The sequence below is a fragment of the Chaetodon trifascialis genome, chromosome 8 (genome assembly GCF_039877785.1).
Source record: "Chaetodon trifascialis isolate fChaTrf1 chromosome 8, fChaTrf1.hap1, whole genome shotgun sequence".
NCBI classification, from domain to species: domain Eukaryota; kingdom Metazoa; phylum Chordata; class Actinopteri; order Chaetodontiformes; family Chaetodontidae; genus Chaetodon; species Chaetodon trifascialis.
The window spans coordinates 5599404-5619694 of NC_092063.1; the positions used below are offsets into that span (position 1 = coordinate 5599404).

At 44.4% G+C, this 20291-nt stretch overlaps 3 protein-coding genes across 4 annotated transcripts; 1 reads left to right on the forward strand and 2 right to left on the reverse strand.

The window, feature by feature from the left end:
* Positions 1-103: 103 nt before the first annotated feature.
* LOC139334777 (ubiquitin-conjugating enzyme E2 variant 1-like) lies at positions 104-4368 on the reverse strand. 2 transcript variants are annotated; one of them, XM_070967938.1, is made up of 4 exons: positions 4323-4368; positions 3156-3304; positions 2006-2131; positions 104-1328 (listed from the first exon to the last, which is right to left on the reverse strand). In XM_070967938.1, the coding sequence occupies exons 1-4, from the start codon at positions 4342-4344 to the stop codon at positions 1182-1184; spliced, it is 444 nt and encodes a 147-aa protein (XP_070824039.1). In that variant the 5' UTR covers positions 4345-4368; the 3' UTR covers positions 104-1181. The 2 variants fall into 2 exon arrangements, with proteins under 2 accessions (XP_070824039.1, XP_070824040.1); XM_070967939.1 differs by lacking the exon at positions 4323-4368 and adding an exon at positions 3709-3827.
* Positions 4369-4736: 368 nt separating this feature from the next.
* peds1 (plasmanylethanolamine desaturase 1) lies at positions 4737-10533 on the reverse strand. Its single transcript, XM_070967937.1, has 6 exons — positions 10370-10533; positions 9309-9428; positions 9113-9204; positions 8844-8988; positions 8545-8757; positions 4737-8420 (listed from the first exon to the last, which is right to left on the reverse strand). The coding sequence occupies exons 1-6, from the start codon at positions 10503-10505 to the stop codon at positions 8299-8301; spliced, it is 828 nt and encodes a 275-aa protein (XP_070824038.1). The 5' UTR covers positions 10506-10533; the 3' UTR covers positions 4737-8298.
* Positions 10534-12651: 2118 nt separating this feature from the next.
* Positions 12652-14397, forward strand: cebpb (CCAAT enhancer binding protein beta). The gene has a single exon (XM_070967510.1). The coding sequence runs from the start codon at positions 13061-13063 to the stop codon at positions 13931-13933; it is 873 nt and encodes a 290-aa protein (XP_070823611.1). The 5' UTR covers positions 12652-13060; the 3' UTR covers positions 13934-14397.
* The last annotated feature ends 5894 nt before the right edge of the window (positions 14398-20291 follow it).

Genomic DNA, 20291 nt, shown 5'->3' on the forward strand with positions numbered 1-20291 from the left:
CTTTGTGCAAATAAACACTGTCATTATGTAGAAATGCTCCATATAAACTTTGATGACCTGGAACCCGTGAGCAGCAACACGTAGTGATCTACAACGACACAAATGCATGAAAAGCATGAATTAAGATTTATGAAAGAAGTGGAGAAAGTAAAACAAATTGTCACATGAAGTAGCAAAGACATTTTCACAAGTCAGACATCTCCCCTGACGTTACACAGGACCAAAAGAGGTAGCTCATTTCACTTCTACTTTCAAGCACGGCTTAACCGGGACTTCTACAGACCTACAGTAGATTTGCATACTATGCTGCTATGCATACTAAGATCAGATATAGTGGCATAGATACCGTACACAATGTTTACTTTGGACAATTCTTACATGGAAGGAGGAAGCCATGTGTGAGTAAGGTGACCGCTTCAGCACCTTGCTGAGCTGCAGTCACGCATTTACTGCCGGACTGCTTGAAAAAAACATGAGGTGCAAGTCCACGTCAACACACGCTGTTGATCTGGCTTCATGGCAAGACACTGGTCAAATGATTCGACAAGTCAAACGTGTTGGGCGGGGGATTTTGTATGTACACGTGAAAGAAGACTATCTGATAACTAACAGCAACAACTTCAGCCAACTATGTGCAATTATGTTAAGAGGCTGTTTTCAAGGTTACAAAAAAGCAACACACAAAGAGGTACACTCAATAAGATTATTTATGTTATTGTACAATCTGCATTTTTTTAACAAATAATAATAAAAAAAGATTAGTAACATGTACAGTATTCGAATGGTCAGATCCGGCGTGGACCGAGGACTCCACCTGCCTCGTCACATCGAGTCCACCCAGAGCTCCAGTGATGGGAGGGGGAGGGGGGGCCAGTGCCTGGAATGACTTTCATGAACGCTCAATACGTGTGTGTGTGTGTGTGTGTGTGTGTGTGTCTCTGCAGATTCTGTGTATGTGCATATGTGTATGTTTACATGTATCTGTTATTGTACACTAAGTCTTCTGCTCCGTGTCTGTGTCTGTGTGTGAGTGTCTGTGTGTGTGTGTGTGTGCGTGCTCAGCCAAGGTGTCGGCAGGTGGAGGTGAAAGGTCACACAGCGCAGAATGGGGATAAAGGGATGAAGCAGAACAGAAGAGTTGGGCGGGGCGGGGTGGGGGTGGAAGCAAAAGAAGCAGGGGCTCAGTTGGTGTAGATCTGACCCTCAGGAGGCTGAGGAAGCTTCATGTTTTCCTTGCACGTCATGAGCCGTCGCAGCTCGAGCAGCACCATCTGGATACTGTAGGAGTTCTGCCACTTGGCCAGTGCAGTCACCGCATGCATGTCAACCTGCAGGACAGCACAACAGGACGGCTGTGTTACAGGTTGAATCCTGCGAACCTTAAACCCTGACTTGAGTTTTATTATTCAAGGTGGGATTTTAAGATATTTTATGACAGTGCTGATCACTGGTGACTTCTTCATATTGGCTTTTATTGTTTGAGTCCAAACCTGAGCTTGACCTTGATTTACTAACTGCTTTTAAACGTACTTACTTTTTTCAGTGTGTGGTTTGTTTAAGTAAAGCTTTCCAGCTACCCGGACAAAAACTGCACTGATTGGACTAAAACTGCAAACATGAAATCCCCTAAAATGTCTAAATGAAGATGTACATACATTATACTTGTGCCTAAATTAATGTAATGGCTGCATTAGCTGTCAGAGGATTCAAGCATGCACTTAGAACAGGAACTTGCTCATATTTTCTGGATACTCTACTGCATTAACAGGCTCTGTGCTGCATGCACAGGTCTCCAAATATGTGAGTGCTCTTCAATACAAGCAATTCAGTTTGGGTTTGGACAAACTTTGATCTTGCAAAATATACAAGAGCCAAATTCTCTCTGCAAATGTATTCATCGATGCAACAAGTACAGGATCGAGAGCATTGTCATGTATTTGAAAAGACTGCGGACAGCTGGGTCCACATGCGGTAATAAAGCCAGAGTAATGACTGGTTTACATACCACACCGCTGGAGGTGTGCACGCCGTTCAAGTTTATCTTTGTCACAAATCGGACGTACGGTGGTAACTCTGGGTATTCTGGCCCACATTCAACCTTCAGATTGTACATCCTGTTTTCATAGCTTGTCTGTGGACAGAAACAAGCAGGGAGAGGTGAGAGTGGACAGCAAGCATGAACAAACAGCACACAGCGTTCAGTGTATTATTCAACAATAGCACCCATGGGAGAGAGTACTGTTAAACATGTAACGGTGTGAGCCAGCTCCACCATAACAGCACATGTTGATTTAAACTCAACGCAAACCAGCTGAGCCAGCCGAAGTCTGACATACGTTAATGTCCACAGTCCTCCGGAAAGGTCCTTGAGGTACTGAGGTGTCTTCTAGACGTTTACGTTACAGAATCAGTTCTGTGAAGTGCTTTAAGATGTGCGACCTGTTGCTTCCTGTCATGAGGTGTTTTATTGCTCTGCTGCTTAAAATTCACTTTCACGGCTAATGTAGCATCGTCAGTCCACGCCTTTACATCTGCCTTCAGATTTATTTTACTTGGCTTAACAGCAGTGAACAATTACTGCAAAAATCAGTGATTCTGCATCTTTTCAGCGGATGTAGGTGTCGACTGGTGTGCTGACAAAACAGGCTGCACAGAACTGTGACGACACATGTTCGTCTGTGACCTTTTTGCACCGACGCCATACGCCCTGGAATCAGAGACATCATCCTTGTATGCACCAAACACCTGAGCAGCGAACTTAGCAACTGAACTATTTCTGGATATTTTCCTTAAATTGATACCATCAGACCAGTAGGCCCAACACTTTCTGCAAAGCTGCATTCTCGATCACCCAACCCGTTTCCATCAGATAATGGTAAGATAAAAACTTCTGCTAAATACATTTGACTAAAATGACAGAAAATTATTGGTTTTGCTTGACTGGATAGACTAAAAAAAGACTTAAAATGTCAACCAAAACACCCAGACTCTCAGGTAACTTAAACTGACTAAAAAAAACAGGATGAGGTTAACTAGATATGATAAAAACTAACAAGGAAATCTGACTGATTAAATAGCTGACAAAATGAACCTCTTGGCTACTTTAATGCTTACTGAACAGTCCTCTAAGTATTTTAAGAAATGGTGCCACTCACCCTCGGGGGGCCGAGGATCACCCCTCTCCATCGTGTTAAGGTCATGTCCTCGTCATCCTCCAGACCCCAGCTCACTGTTCCATCTCCCACACCTTTCTGGCCTTCCTCCAGCTCTTCCAGGAGCCGGAAATTACGAGGAACTTTAACACCTGTTTGCAGACAAACAGGCCAAAGCCACACTGTTACGCACACACATGCACGCTTGCAACACAAGTGGATCTAGGTCGAACCAGGCTTGCCGAAGCTTCAGACAAAGCAATGACTTGCAGTTGTACAGGTGTGAGCTTTTTTTGGCACGACTCATTCAAGCATAATAACGTGACAGGAAAACGAGGAACGCCGTGGGTGATGAGCTGCCATCAGTCCTCTGATGGCAGTAAACGTTCATTCATATCCTCTGGTTTAGCATCTGGCTTCGACAATGCTGCATCATTTGGCCTCTGCAGTGAGATGTGACGGTGCTGCGCCGTTAACTGAGCCATGCAAACAAATACCGTGACACTACCGGCTGGTGCAGCAGCTCAGCTCAGCTCAGTCATCCAAAGACACTCACCATCCATCGGGTTGTCTGCATTAGCTTCAAGTCAGCGTCTCAGAAAGCGTACCGTTACTGGCATTGTTGACGTCTAACGGTCTAGCTATGGCTGAATGTTGATGCACCAGCATCTAATGAGAACAGCTGACGCCGAGGACCCGGTTTGTGACATCAGTTTCCAGAGTCAGCGAACGGTTTTACATCGCAGATACGTGAATAATGTTACGTTACCGGACGTTAGGGTGGCGGTGTTGTGGTTCATTATCGTAAGCTATACACTATTATTATGCGAAATTACGTTATTAAATGAAAGCCAACAAGTTGCATAATGTTATACATGAAGACGGCCGGTGCGAGATGATTCTACGGCTTTTAGACGACATGAATTTCCGCTGTCGGCAGTCATCGAGCATCTCCTCCCATGTAACTTAACTTACGTTAGCTTACCGTTAGCTAACGGCATCGTTTCCTATTCATTCTCTCCAAAAGCATCTTACATCTTTTCACGCAGCAGCTGCGTCACCAGATAATTAACCTCGGTACGTAACTCGATCGCTACATGATGAAAATTTACTGAGCGGATTAATCGAGCTCCGCTTCTTATGGTGATTTATTTTATCCTGAATATTTACCTGATGGGGCGGCGACCGCCATCTTGTCGCTACACAGCGGGAGCGTGCACGTAGCTTTGCCTTTGTGAGCGACGGTGCGTGCGCGAGAAACGCACAGCGTCGCTCGGAGTGAAACGTCCATTGTTGCGCGGCCTCCCAACAGGTGCCTGCACATGAATAAATAGCCAACAGGCCTTTTTCACAGCGGACATTTTGACATTTGACAAAGAAGGAAAAGAGGCTGGATGGAGGATTTTTATACACCAAATGTCAAAATGTCTCCAATGAAAGACTTTATGAGCCTCTGCTCTGACTGAAAACTCCTAAAAGACAGTGAGACTAGTCACATATCAGTGTGATGAATGTCCAGTCTACCTATTATAGCCACATCTTTAAAGCAAAGAAAGAGACATTTATCAGAGAAGACACAGAGCGTAATTATCAACCGTTTATTCAGTTTATTATAAATACAGTTTAATATGTACATTGTTAGTCTCCCAAATTGAAGACAACAAAAAGGCATCAAGGCATTATTCTGATATCTAAAACTCCATCACCACCAGCATACATAACCAACTACAACATCCATATGAGTCTTGCCTCAGAAGAAGTGAGAAGCAAGTGAAGGGCAATATTAAGTCGGTCGATAAATTGTTTTCCCACATCGCTGGCAAGATTTACAGTAAATCAATCAAGGAGAGGATAAGGCAATTCAATAAAAAGTCCAAGGATCATTACAAAAGTGATTTCAACACAGCATGTCAAACATACTGACGACAACTGCCCACACCACTTAACGAGTTCATCTGCCTTCACAAAAATGCCCTCAGTGGGAAAATATTTAGTTAACCGCACATCATCACGAAACACCCTTCAGATCCACGGATGAGAGCCCATTGTCTCTAAGCAGAAAAACCCAACACAGCGTAATCACTAATTCTGCCTCAATAACAGGAGGCCAAGTTAACTGCACTGATATATGGCTACAATAGAAAATATAACATATTTAAAATCAGGCGGCTTCTTTGGACAACAGAATCTGATGGAGGCGAATGATTTAAACAACTTGTATCTATTAAATAAGGGGGTCTTAAAGTCACTGATGGGGGGGGCAGGGGGGTCATATTAAACTATCTTAATCGCTCTAACCACAATCCTGAGATCATCTGGAGAATAAGAATGAAGAGTAAGTAAATGCGAGTTAGACAACCAGACTCCAACTACGACAGCCATAAATAGTCTGTCTCCAAGCAGAGATTATTATGGTATGGGCTCCTCCTGACCTCTACCCATCATCTTAAAGGTTTTAAATGGTGTGTCATGTCTAATACTTCTAACCGTTACCCTTAGCTACTGTCCTATTCTGCAGCATTACAAAAACACAAGACATCCTTAAAACTGTCATTACCTTTATATTATCACAAAAAGCGATTTACCAAAGCGCCGAAACATCCAGTAGAGCCAAAATTCTTAATTAGAAAACAGGTTGTGTGTCTACAGACTGCAGTTAGCGGTGCCCAAACAATATTTTTGCCTAATACTGATCAAAAAGGACTACGAGAGTAGAACTTCTAACACAAGCCTTAAACTCTGATGCAGTGACACACGGCGGCATCCACTTACCAGCTTATATTACACTACCTAACGCACACACGAAACTGCTTCTCACACAACTCTACAAGCACTACGCAATCTGCACTTCTGCTGTTGACCTATAGTGAATCATTGATATAATCAAGTATGAAGGATTCAAAAACTGGAATTTTACATGATATAAAATAGACTATTGGCTTACAAATTAACTACTGCTGTCATTTAATTGTCTACTTTGAGTGTAACACCAGAAGCTTAATGGTTCAGCCTTTAAACTGCTCGACACAGCTGAGCAGCTCCTTCCTTTTCAGCCTGAAAACCTTTGCCAGGGTTTCCTTGGAATGAAGACAACATTTTGGTAGTTCAAACCTGGGTCATCTTTTGAAAGCAGCACAATTAATGTCGTGTGGAGCGAGCTCAGTCCTCCCTCATCAGTGTGTTGCTTTGCGCAAACTCAAAGGAAAGCCGGTGACCCGGTGTATTGCTTGCACAAGCCGACATGCTCTATGCATGCACGCATTCTTACGTCTGTGTAAGTGACATCTTAATTAGTGAAAGTAATTTTGTCATGCAGGTTACTGAGCAGCTAAATTTTTGAGCTCCAGTTTAGCAAATGTGTGTAAACAATTAGAAAAAGAAAGGCATTTGAACCTAATCGATGAGTTAAGACGTATAGTTAAGGGCCTCTTATTAAACTGCATAGTTATTAGCTGTACAAGACATTTACAGATGACTGACTAAAGCGTTAAAAAACTCTCAACCAGTTCATGACATAATCTCATCTGTAGGAGTGAAGGAATTCCTGGATCGTCAGCCTTCTCCGAAGCCCTTGTGACATCACCGAGCGTGTTTGTCACAGTTACCGAGACAGTACACAGCGACAGCTAAACTCACGGGGAGTGTTACGCTCAGAGACGGACGTTCCCTCCCGCGATACAAAAGAATAGCAAAAGACGGGGAGCGAAAACAATGGTACAAACAGTTGGCACGTAAGAGGAATATCTGTGTCTGATTAGCCGAGACACAAATCCCAGAAAGACAGAATCCCCACCGCAACAATACGGAGGAGTGCTGCATGAAACAAAGCCACAAAGAAAAGACACAAGTACTGCATGTGTGTGTGTAAGGCAGCTCCTTCAGACTGCATGTGGCTCCTCGCAAAACTGTCCGTCCACCAGGAGTCAAATAAAAATGCTTTTGACGGGGGACACGATCATCTGAGAGGACGTCCAGACCGGCTCAGCACAACGGCGGCATGAGACACGTGTGCATGCACCAGGTTTTCTACTGGCCTGGCGTCCACGGCGACTACAGTTACACACACGTGGATGTGACGTTTTCAGATGAAATTATGTAGCCTGAAAATCATCTTCAGTGATTCTACGATCAAAGACGTAAATGTGGAGTGCTTCAAAGGCCGGATAACATCCAGAGAGCAACGGATTCGATCTGAGAGCAACGAGCATAATTTGGTTTTGTATTCACTTTTTGGCTTGTTTACTTTAAAACCCTTTTTTTGTGCTGTCAGACTTGTCCTTTTTCATCCCGATGGGAAGATTTTAACTTCCACTGTAACTGTAGTCATTATCCCAGATTGACAAATCAACGACTAAACTGTTAAACATGGCTGCATCTTGATTTGTAGCAAGGTACTAGAAAAAACAATGGGCTATAGTGGGAAAAAAACTGAATTCACAAATGTTTTCAGCAATTCTCTTTGAAAAATAATTCCAAAAGTGTGCAGCTGAACCCAAACGTGCAAGCGGCCACAAAATGTAACAGTAATTAACGAACTTGTTCTTTAGCTTTCAACATCGGTAAATCGTCCAAAAATCCTACATCACCACAGCCCTACTCAGCATGGCCTTAATCCAATTTCATTCCTTGCACATCAAGTAGACCCTTAGAAAGAGATGCGAAGAGCGATCCAGAGAAAATAAAGCAGTGCTAAATATAACGACATTTATCAACTCTCCAAAGAAGCAGCTGCGTCTCTGGAGGAGAAAAAAGCGAGCGCTCACTCTTTCAAGTATTCTTTCTCGGGACCGTTCGACTTTTCTGACGTGAAGGAAATGTCTTCATCTCCTCGGACTGCAAACTCTGCGTGTGACCATACCTTCCTACCAAAGCGCATCTGTAAATCACCTCGAAATAAGGGATGAGTTGTGTTTGGAGTACAAAGAGTAGAGGATATATTGCAATTTGAAATGATCTCCATGAGTGGGGAATGAAAAAAGTCCATCAGCAGAGCCCTCCTCTTGAGAAACAGACAAAATGTGCGAGACTTAAAGCTATGGCATCAGAAATTGTTAGTTTTTCCTCTCATGGATTAAGTGAGGCAAAAAAGGGGATGAGCTGGACGGAACCAGCGTCTTCTGAGGTAGGGTGCAGTTAGCCTGCGGCGTTACTTGACTTTCTGAGCCCATTTCAGGTCGTCCGCTCTGGGCTTCTCCCCCGTCACACCCTGGATGAGGTCCTCCAGGTTCCTCCAGAAACCCAGCTTCTCCAGGGGGTAGTTCAGCCAACCTGCAGGGAGAAAGCTCAGTGAAGAGTCTGCCTCACGCTCACCACATAAACTGGGAGATTTCATCTTCAAAAACACCGAGCACTGGCCGACTTCCATCTATAACTCCGGGATAAGAGGACGAACCTGTGGTGATGCAGAAGTACGTCTCGTGAGGGGAGACGTGATGGACGCGGTGGTGCTTGCGGGGAAGGATGATGTGACAGTCCTGGAGGAGCACCACCCAGCGAGGCAGGCCGAAGTACGTGTGCGACCACTTGTGAATCTGATTGGTCAGGGTCACAAAGATGACCAGTGCAAACAAGTAGCAGTACCAGGGGTAGATATGGTAAATCTCCGCTGCAAAAAAGAGAAGCAAAACAGGGTGAGACGGCATGTTCATGTGGAAGAGAATGTCAGGCTCGGTCTGCGGATGGAAAACTCACCGGGGGAGAGCGTGAGGAAGCTGAAGGCCATGTTAGCTAGAGGGACCAGGGTCAGCATGCAGTTGTCACCATTGGTCTCAACGAAATCGTGACGGGTAATGGCTGTGGGGTCGATGTGGTGCTCTCGAAATGGTCGTATAAAGGCCTGCGGGACAGATCAGACGGTCGAACAGTGTAAAACAGGAAATGATCCCTTCCAAAACAGATCACTCAGAATGCAACCAATGGACTCTCGCGCTGGAGAAAAGGAGAAATCCACTCATAGATACCTTTCCAAAGATGGGCAGATCCACGGATCCCCAGGTATCAGCCCCCCAGTGAACAAGCCCAGACATAAAGTCCGCGGTGAGGATTCCTGCCGCTGAACAGGAGCGTGAGGAGGAGAGCAGCACAGGGAAAGGAGAGAACAGTCAACACTTGTTTGAGGACGACACAACACCAGACCACCTTTCAGTCAGTGCTTACCAATGCTCAGCAGGATGTACCACAAATGCCCCAGATGGAAATTGGCAAGTAGGTGAATGAAGTTGAAGGCCATGAGAGAGAAGCAGAGGACAACACTTATCCATTCTTGACATCTTTTGCCTTAAAAGAAAAACAGCAGCACACATGAAAGTATGATTAAACACACAAGCAGCAGTTCTCACGCGCACACGTTTGAACACTTTTCTGATAGGATTATGAGTAATGTTATGTCTCCAGTCTGTGGCGCCTGAACTTGATGATGTGATGTCACACAAATCAAAATAAAATGGTGCAAAGGTCAATAACTGGGTCAGTGTAATTCACTATCTGAGGCTTCTTCACCGCGCTGAGGCAACGCTCCTCTGCAATTTGCTTGTTATGTGACTGCCGAGCAGCTGGGCCTGAAATACCTGTCCACATCCTACAACTCAACATAAGACAGAGAGAGCCCCCCAGGCAGGAAAAAGTCTGATCACAGAACAGTCAAAAGTGTCACATTCAGATGCTGGTAACATCCTCAGCTGGCATGAGGACCAAGTGTGCTTCCAATGAAGGCCTCTCACTTTGTACGTTCAAGTTCAAAAAGCCTGAAAGATGGTGGGAGGACCTGAGCTCAGAGACCTCGGTAGTTTCTGGAGCCGCTGCAGCACTGCTCTCCGAGTGGCTGTTGTGAAAGGTCACGGCGGCTCCGGGGCCAAACGAGGCTCCTGAGCCTGGAGCACAAGCGCTGGATCCTTCTGACCTCCGCCTGATGCTCGAAATGTCAAAGGACCACCGCGACCCAAACACAAATTCCACCGATCTCACATGATCCCTATTGTGTAACAACAAAAGTGTGACTGTGACAAGCACGGAGCTGCGCGCTGTCATGTATTTGGAGCAGTTACAGAGAATCCGTCTCTTCTTCCGTGTGAAGTTTTTATTTATTTATTTAATTATTTCTTTTTCAGTTGACTTGGTAACTACGCTATGTGAAGCCTGGCGTTATGTCACGCCACTCATGGACACTTGAAACGAGGAACGAGCCCGGTAACACGGAGCCGCTGCGGGGATCGACTCACCTGGTGAGTATAAACTGGCCAGTTCTCGGGCACCGGCGTGCTGTGGACCCCATCTAGCCGATCCCCGGCCCGGTCCCTGCGGCTCTGGGTTCTGTGTTTCCGCTCCACAGCCGTTCTCGTCCACCATTCTCGCCATTTCTCCGCTGTGGGCCCAGCCCCTTCAATCTCTCTACTCACAGTCAGGAACCAACGAAATCATCAACTTCTCAGCCCACAGACAGCGTAGCATTTTCAGCCAATCAGGCGCGAGTCGTTGAGCGCCGCCGCCAATCACCGCTCGGGGAAGCGTTCCTCAGACAAGCGAGGGACCAATAGGAGTTGCGAGGGGAAAGACCGCATTTCCTGACCCCACCCGTCCTGTCTGGTGCCCGCTCGGCTCTCAGCCCTGCTGCTGGACGTACAGTAGATGGAGCTCTCCGTGTAGACATGTCGTGAAACACGTGAAAACCGGAGGTGCTACAGCGACACCTGTCACCTGTGATACCACAGCTTCAACCATGGCGACGGTGGGCGACAGTTAAAGAGGTGGGCTGTCAGCAGCAGTGGAGGAAAGAGCGAAACTTTGTAGTTGAAGTGAGATTATGTAACTTTTAAAACAATAAATGACACATTCTTAACATCAGCACTGGTGTGTATGTACGCAGTTACTCTCATTCATCTAGCCTCATTCACTCCCCTGGCTTTTAATCTATAAACTTACATTTTTATGAAAGATGTGAATATGTAAAGTAACTAAATGTAGCCATCAGATAAATATAGTGGAGTGAAAGTTGCAGTATTTATGTCTGAAATGGAGTGAAGTATAACTATCAAGCAATTTAAATTCGAAATACTCAAGTACAAGAGTACTTAAGCACAGTACTGGCATAAATGCACTTACTCACTGTTTAAGAGACACTCTACCAGCCAAGGTTTACTGACTGCCATGGTGGAATAAGTACAGTAAGCACACTTACCTTTAATACTGTGGTACTTGTGCATGACTTGAGTATTTCCATTTTATAATACATTATACTTCTACTGCAAAGGTGAATATTGTGCTTTTAACTCCGCTACATTTGTCTTACTTTTAGACATAAACATTTGGATCAATAAAATATGATGCACGTTTATAGATTTAACCCAACAGTAAAGAGTATAAGTATAAAGTCGTTCTACAGCAGGGTCAGGCGGTGTCCTCCCAACACGTGAGTCCTGGTTACGCATAATGAAACTGGCATGTGTAATCTGCTGTGTCACTGCGTGAAACTTCAAAGCAACAGGAGACACATATACAACAGTGTCTGAGTGGTTGATCGGACGCAGAAGCAAATGTTTTGCCCCAGGGCCTCCGAAAGTGTTGATTTGGCACTGTGCATGTCCCAAATATGGACTCACCATTTTTGACCACAGCAGCTAAATCAAACAAAAAAGAAGCTGCAGATTGTAATGAGTCACAGAGTAAACGGTAACACCGCTGCTCTGAGGCAAGAGCTGTTTTGAGCACATAACCAAACAGAACAGTGTTTTTGGCTGCTCACCCGTGAAGCGGTTTATGGAGACATACACATTTCCTAAACTTTCATATGATCTCTATAATGTTGCTTATTTACAGCTCACCACAAGATGGCATTAAGACCTCACATTAAATCCAAATCACTGGGCTCTGAGCTCAAATTCTAGTGGATATAAGAAGAGCTGGGAGTCCAGTTATGAACAGCTTGTGTGTGTTTAGGCTCACTGGACCCGCTGAGCCTGTGGACATGATGCTAAGACATCACTGTGTCCACTTATTATCACTTGTCTGTTGGTAATTTATTGTTAAGCTTAATGTTTGGAGAGCAAAACCATGACGCCCCTTGAAAACACACACTGAGCCAGGCTGGCTACTTTTCTGACACCCACCCTGACCCTCATACAGTGTTGGAGTGGATGCATCATCGCGCTCAGTTTCACCACGCAGCAGCACTTTGAGCCAGTGGATGTGGTGAGGAAACAGCTGTCTGGAGATGCGTCCAGCGCTGCTTCCATGAGCGTTTTCTAATGAGATGATGAGGCTTGAACTTGGAAAATGTTTGCCACTGAGTGGGATTTTCCCATTATTGTCGAAGTGATGAGATGTGACTGCAGAGGGCGTGAGTGGACGTGCTGGTTTAAAGTATTCACCGTGTTTTGTTTTGGTGCTGCGCAACAAGTAACTGGTGTTTGAATTTTCACTTTTTATTTGAGTTTTAGTTCTCTTTATGGTAAATGAATAAAACCACTAATGTGACATTTCCCTCCTTTGCTCTGGTGCTGCAGCCCACAGTCTGAGACACAAATAACTCACAGATGGCGCACAAAATCCAGGTTAATTCGTTTTTTATTGTGTCCGAACACCAGCGGGTGAACGCGGGAGAGGTCCTCTGAGGCAGCGCAGGTTGTCCGGTTGGCTCCTCGCTGCGCGTCACACACCTGCCCAGCTAAACCCCGCCCCTCGTTTTTTAATAAAACCCCCCCGAGACAGGAAGAGCTGTCAATTCTTCCCTCTCTGTACGAACAGCCTCTTCAGTAGTTTCACTGCATGTTGTCACACACAGTGACACAAGGGATTTAAACTCACAGCTCTCCGAGACTTGAGCCATTTGACAACTGAGGCGACAGAACCAAAACCACCGTGGGCGTCTCATCTCAGCCCTCCATGCTCCTGCAATCCGGCGGGTGTTAAGATCCATGGAAGTGGCCGGCTTCTACGACGAGGGCAGCTTTGCTATCCACAGTAGAGACAGCATTATCAGTCCCGTCAGCAGCGGCGCGTACTGGAGGCTCGGCGACTCGATGACGGAGCTGGGCATCGAAGAGCGGGAGAGAGCGATAGACTTCAGTGTTTACCTGGATTCAGCTTTGCACTGTCCGCAGCAGCAGCACCAGCAGGGGGACGTTTTCTCAGATTTCCTGGCGGAGAACAAGATCAAGAGAGTTACAGCTTTGCAGAACTACAAGAACTACTCTCTGCTGAACGAGCTGGAGACGAGTCAGTGCGACAACTTGAGGGACCCCAGGGAGCCCTACGCGCTGGGGTACACGGAGCTGCAGGAGACCCGTGTGGATAGTGTGCTCAGCCCTGAACTCGCCGGGAGCCGCTACAGAGCTGCTGCTGCTGCTGCTGCCGAGAGAGACGATAGTCAGGAAGACGCAAAGATGGAGAACGGGTCGTCTGGTTTTGACATGAGGTCCTACCTTCATTACCAGTCCACCAGCGGCAGTCTGGGAAACATCTCCACCGCGTCCTCGACTTGCTCCAGCCCGCCCGGCACACCTGCCCCGTCAGGTAAAAGCAGGTCACCATCGCACAGTGGCAAAATGTCCACCGGAAAAGCAAAGAAACGCCTGGACAAGGACAGTGAAGAGTACAGGGTGAGGCGGGAGAGGAACAACCTCGCCGTGAGGAAGAGCAGGGACAAGGCAAAAATGCGCAACTTGGAGACTCAGCACAAAGTGCTGGAACTGGCTGCGGAGAATGATCGTTTACAAAAGCGCGTAGAGCAGCTGTCCAGAGAGCTGGCCACCCTGCGCAACCTGCTCTCCGCCACCGGACAGTGTTAAAAAAAACCTCCAGCGGGGACTCCACGCGGATCTGTGGCCGCTTGTCTAATCATTGATGGACTTTAGAGCCGGAGGTGATCAACCGAGCAAATGTCGAAAACGGTACGCTTCACAGGTGAAGACAGTGACCACCAGTTTACAAGGACACTCTGAATGGGACTGAAGAAGTGGGTGCATGGATTGCGCAATCATTCTCGATTCTTCACATGTCACCGTAGCTTTATTCTCAGATGTAATTTTGTGTATGCAGTATTTCTGTGCAGGTTTTACATACATGCGAGTGAATTTCTACATTTTGTGTATCTGGAGCAATGGTTGTCAAGGGAAGAGTTGTGCTGCAGTGAAATGATGCAACTCTTTGTAATAGTATTGGCAATGAATGAAATAAGTCTAATTATTTAATATTAAAAGGGGAAATGCTTTAATTGTACTTGATATTTTATTGAATTAAACAGATTTATACTTTGTTTAAACAATTTCATTCGTAATTTCTTCTTTTCTGTCCTTTTGCAGCAGGTGTAGGCGCAGACAGACAGACAGACAGACAGACAGACAGACAGACAGACAGACAGACAGACATGCTCGCCTTAAATATTCACACTCGTCATAGTCAGACTGTCTGTGGTGTCAAACGAAATGTATTTTAGATAAAAACTGGCTTTACTATAAGGCAAATTTCCAGTCTTTTAAATTCTGGTCCAATTGCCAAAATTGAAGGATGTCAACACGCTGCGGGAATATGATGTTTCTGCTTTGAGTGAATTTTATCAATCCAGTCGCCACCAGTGGCATTTTAATAACGCCTCAGATCACCATCATCATAAGTCATCATCATTTATGGTTTCCACAAAGCAGAAAGTTGGTTTGATCAGCACGGGGAGAAACCTCCTCAGTTCCTGAATTGAGAATATAAAATGAGGATTGATATGTGAAGTTTCTCTTCTGCCATCAAATGCAATAGAAAGGTGTGGTGACTCTCCAGAACCATTTGGTTCATATCTGACTAACCGCTGCAAGAAACCAACTCTTTCACCATCATTGGGTAACTCTTTAATGCCTTTTGCAATGCTGTCTTTACTCATAGATTTGACACAAAAGTCATCAGATCAGGAAATATATCAAACCAGCTTATACTGAAACGATACTGCTGAGAGCAGCAAAAAACAAGGAAAAAAAGAGACTCGGTCAAACTGCACACAGCACTGAAATGTTAGCTTTATCTTTAGCACACGGCTCTGTCAACAGTCTGCTGGGTCCACTGGCCCAGAGAGGGGTTCAAGGTTGCATGGAAATTAATCAGCAACTAACCTCCTCACACCACCTCAGGTCTCGCTTCAACAGCCAAGACCTGGCTGGGAGTGAGTGCCTGAGAGATACGACTAATCCCGAGCAAACCTCGTTTAGCCCTCAAGTGGAAAACCCTCAGCAGAAAATGTAGAAGTTGAAAATGGGAGTGACAAAGGAGGTTACACCAGACATGATAGATAAGTCGACAATTGGTTTGCAGTGGAATTTACCAAACCCTGAGACTGCAGTTCACCATGTGCACAACGTGAAACGTATCTAACCCCAGACAGAGAGGATAAAGAAAGAGGCATGGTGGGATTTGTATGTGATCCGTGACATTTCAGGGTGGTGAGTGTTTTCTAGCTCTGGTTTCAGACAGCAGAGAGGAGGAAAATTCACCGCTGTTAGCTCCTCAGGAGAGGACGTGTTTACTACAGCGGCACAAAAGTTCTACCCTCTAAATAAAGTATAAAAACTGCGCTGCTGCTGGTTTGTGCTGTGAGGGATGACATTTTGAATACAGTGGATATTTCAACACACTCAATGATGGAACAGTTTAGCTTTTAACTGTTGTGCAACATCCTCCCTTTCCAACACATCATCACTTGAAGAATGCTACACCCACATCTAAATAAGACATTGTTATCCTCCATGTTCAGGACAATAGCTGAAGTATTTGTGGCCTGGCTGCGAGACTCACTGGGTGCATAACAGAGCCAGTTAAACTGATCGTTTTTAACCAGTTTCAGGAAAAGCTCAAAACATAACTAACACAGCCGCTGAGACGGTCATGTGTCAAACAGTGTGTTCATGATTCAGCATCCAGCGCTGTGTTTCTCAGCTCTCTCCGCTCCCTCCGTAGCTGTCAGCGCTGGCAGGGATTCGTTCCAACATTCTAGGCATTCTTTCTTCGATGACCCCTCGTTTCCTATCGGAGCCCCACGCTGTCTTTCCCTGGTCCTGGCTCTCGAGCTGACAGGAGAGAGGGAAATTCCCACACAGGATGACCTCTTTTCTTCAAAGTTTAGCCCAGCCTCCTTTCCACATTTTACCGTCAGTGGGCAGCGTCTGTCCGTAAACTCCTAGTTGCATCACAGCCCCTCCACAGGCTCACTGGCCTCCTAAAAACTCCTCTGATAAAGCAATACAAACACACACACGCACACACACACACACACACACCTACCTGTCACTCTAATGTCCGCTCTGTTCCAGTTGTTGAGAAATGCAAGAACTTTTTTCACCTATGAGTCATATTAGTGTGTTTTTTTGACACTTGTTAGCAGTCGTTTGTTCCTTAAAACACTTTTCTGCAACGTTGCATAAGATTGTTTTTCCCAGATCAATAAAAAAGTACAATTATATTGTTTAACACTTTCAATGATCTGGCTCTGGTCCACTTTTTATGGCTGTTAGCACCACATTACACAACCAAACGTCAGCATGTTGAGTGAAGTTACGCCGCGAACATGGTCAGAACGGATGGATGAGGGTTTTATTGCATCCTCACAGATAAGGTTATGAGAAAGAGGTTCAAATTAATTTATGGTGCAGAGCTGCAACAAAGTGTCGATTAATGAATTGCTCAGTCAGCAACAAATGAAATGAAACTATTTTGAAAATCAAATGATCGTTTGCTGTTTCTAGCTTCTTAAATGTGAGGATTTGGTGATTTTCTTCATCACAAATGATGGTTAACTGAAAAGATTTTTGACTGTTTGACAAAGCGAGACGTTTGAAGAGGCCACCTCGCTGTGTGGGAAATTATAACAGGCATTTTTTTGTGCTATTTTCTGGAATTTTACAGACAAAATGATTACTTGATAATGAAGATGATTGTTAGTTGCAGCCCTAATATTACACTTTGTATTAACAAAAGTGCTGAACTGGCGTTTCGCTGATCAACTTCACACCAGCTGCAAAGCAGTACAGACCTGCAGCAGCACAGCATTTGCTATTTTCTGTTAATTCAGTTCAAATTTGCAGCCAAAAACTACTTGTGACACAGTTTATCGATGCATGTAAAGGCTGGTGATGCTGAATGTTTTTATTACAGCGACCAAATCCCATGAAAAGACCAAAAGCATCGGTCGTTGGGCTCGCCTGTGTGGATCAGTATTTTCCTGAAACAGCTGGGCGCTGTAGTTTCTAGTGAATTTCACTCAGACAGGAATAGATTGTGTTTTTCTCGGGGACTATTTTCAGCCATGGATTAATCCACATTTGGTGCTCCGGGAAGTTGGTGTATGAGGGACTGAATCAAAATAAACTGCAGCGCTCATGTTCATCATAATAAACAACTCTTTGCTCGACTTGAAGCTGATTTTAGAGAAATGACTCCACTCAGATGCTGAAATGATTTGTGTAGAACTATTTGAGCACGACACTTTTATCTGTGTCATATTTATCTGTATCATATTGACCACGTTTACTCAAGACTTTGAAAGCTAAAGATGATTGATCGACGTAGACCTTCTTATGATTCTCAGGTCTAGAAGAGACAAAAGGTGGTCAAGATGTCTGGGCCCCTAAACACTGAACTTCTCCATAAAACATAGCCAAACTTGTGCCATCTTGAACCACAATTAAAGCACATTTTGGTAAATGCCATCTTATTGGTGATTTGAACACCGAGATTTTTCTTGCTTAATTACAGTTCCTCTTCCAAGTGAAAGGGACACCGGATATCCGGACCATTGTGACGGGAAGCCAGAGCGCCTGAGCTACGGTAAATGGACCAGAGCATGATCTGCCTTGAAGTGCACCAAGATTTCAACATCTTTGTCCACTTCTGCTATTTTGCTGTAGATGACTGTGAAAACACAAAACTGACGTGCAGAAGTGACTTGCGGTCACTACACAGCGAGTGTCACTGCCCATGTCTTGTGTAACAGCAGGCCATCCTTGCAAAATGAGTAATGGCTTAATTATTAGAGCAACAATTGTGTGAGAGTTAATTTCATGGCGCTCAGTGTGTGAACGTTCAGCTGAAGCCTTGTGTAGAGTGATCGCCAAGTGTTTCCTCACTGCATCCAAAACACTACAATGATGTATCATGAACAAACCGGTTTATAGATTAATATAGAACTGAAGCCTTTTACACAGTTTAGGAATCTCGTGGTAAAATAGTAATAATAAAACTGTAAGATTACGCTCGAAAGACGCCTCTGAGGATGATCCTAGAGGAAACATTTAAATATATTAGAAAAGTTTATTCAGCACACACCATTTCAACACTGACTCCTGCTCTCAATAAATGTTAAAATATGACCAAATCATGATTATTGTTCAATATTAGTTTATGCATTTATGCATAAAAGAAAGCAGTGGTAGAGGACATGCTCACATCGCGTACTTAAAAGTCACAAAACCACAACGCAAATAGATCCTGTGATAAAAAATCCTGTATTTAAACTTAAATTGAAGAAAGGAACATGAATATTATGAGCAAACTGTGAATGCAAACATGCCAGAGACGCGTTACGTATATTGAGTTCTTGGATTAACAGACATGTATCATTTCAATGTTTTATTTAGTACATTTTACCAGCTGGTCATGTGATTTGTATCTAAAATCTTCACATGTAAAGTTAGTAGCTATTGCTCTCAAAAAAAAATACAGCTGAGTACAAAAGTATCATAATTCTTCTGAACTGTCGTGTGTAAAATAGCATAAAATGTAGTAAATCGCTGCACAAGTACCTACATTTTTACAGAAGATCAGCTGTAAATGTGCTTCTATTTTCCACCCCTGAACAGAAGATGGCTTTGAATAGTCTATTTTTCACACATATTCAACAATGAAGTGGTAAAATTCATTAGAGTTTTTTGCTGCTTTACTGCTAAATGTCATTATGAATGTACAGTCTGTCATATCTATGTGTGTCATATGAGTGGATATGAGTTCTTTCAGTCATTCAGGGTCAGCTCACATGAAGAAAATCAATCACAGTCAACAGATCCGCTCTCATCAGATGTAACTCAGCACTGATTTAACACTGATGCACTGTTACCATACTGGCTCCTCCACGCAGACGAGTAGACCTCAGTGACTTCTGAGGACTTCATAAAAATGAAGATGTCCAGCTCGTCTGTCAAGGTGTGAAGTTTCTATCGATATAGAAAGTTCAGCCCATTGCACTATTCCTCAAAGATCTCCTCTGAAACTTTCCTAGATTACCAGACACCCCCGTCATTGAAGCGAACATCCCGTTTTATTTTGACAACCCAGCCTGAGAATTGTGACTTTTATGGAAGTGAAATATGCCCATTCAAGACAGCCTAGCACTAACTAATTGCGCAAACATAAGCAGTGGGAAGGGCACTTACTGTAAATTGCACATAAAGATTAAATCAGGGGAGTTGTGGACACTGTTTGATCGAACCAGCTCTGCATGAACGTTGAAATTTTAGCTAGTGAAGCAGCTCTTGTAAATATGCAGGTTAAAAACATTATATTCAAACTTTTAATCTCTATTCAAACCAAAGGTGCCGGCGAAAGGGGCCAAACAATAAAACATCTTACGTATTAAAAGAGGTTAGATGTGAATTTAGATAGAGAGATGGGGAGATAAAACTGCGGGAAGCCGATCTTGTGACTGCATGTCAGACAGCCTGAAGGAGAATTTTTCAAAAAATGAAACAACGGTGTTTTGTCGAGGAGCCGCTGGAAAGTAAATCAGTAGAGTGTTCAATAGATTCTCAGCTCTACACTCATCAAATCACAGAAACCGGCTTGATGTAATAGCAGTAGCCCTGTGTGGGCTTTGACATGTACAGATTACTCAACAGGAAGTAGGGTGTGTTGCTGATGGCGGCAACCATGAAAATATTCACCACCCACACCAGCTTAACAATGTGACCATCCTCACGTTTGCCACGTCTTACCTTTCACCTCATTCCCAAAAGCTGTTGTCGCAAACACAGAATCATTGACAAGCGTGTGTGTGCTTCTGTCACGGGTTCAGTGTTCCATCAGAAAATCAAACAAACAATCACGCGTCCGGTGAGGCGAGTTGTCTTCTTTTTCCACAGGCGGTGTGAAGAAAACAACAAGAATAACCCAACAGAG

Coding starts and splice junctions, on each gene's coding strand:
- LOC139334777 (XM_070967938.1), bottom strand. CDS start 4,344: ATGGCGGTCGCCGCCCCATCAG. Junction 3,305..4,322: donor GGCGGTCGCCGCCCCATCAG/GTAAATATTCAG, acceptor GTCTGCAAACAG/GTGTTAAAGTTCCTCGTAAT. Junction 2,132..3,155: donor TGATCCTCGGCCCCCCGAGG/GTGAGTGGCACC, acceptor TTCTGTCCACAG/ACAAGCTATGAAAACAGGAT.
- peds1 (XM_070967937.1), bottom strand. CDS start 10,505: ATGGCGAGAATGGTGGACGAGAACGGCTGTGGAGCGGAAACACAGAAC. Junction 9,429..10,369: donor GGCCAGTTTATACTCACCAG/GTGAGTCGATCC, acceptor TTTTCTTTTAAG/GCAAAAGATGTCAAGAATGG. Junction 8,421..8,544: donor GTACTTCTGCATCACCACAG/GTTCGTCCTCTT, acceptor TTCTCCCTGCAG/GTTGGCTGAACTACCCCCTG.
- cebpb (XM_070967510.1), top strand. CDS start 13,061: ATGGAAGTGGCCGGCTTCTACGACGAGGGCAGCTTTGCTATCCACAGT.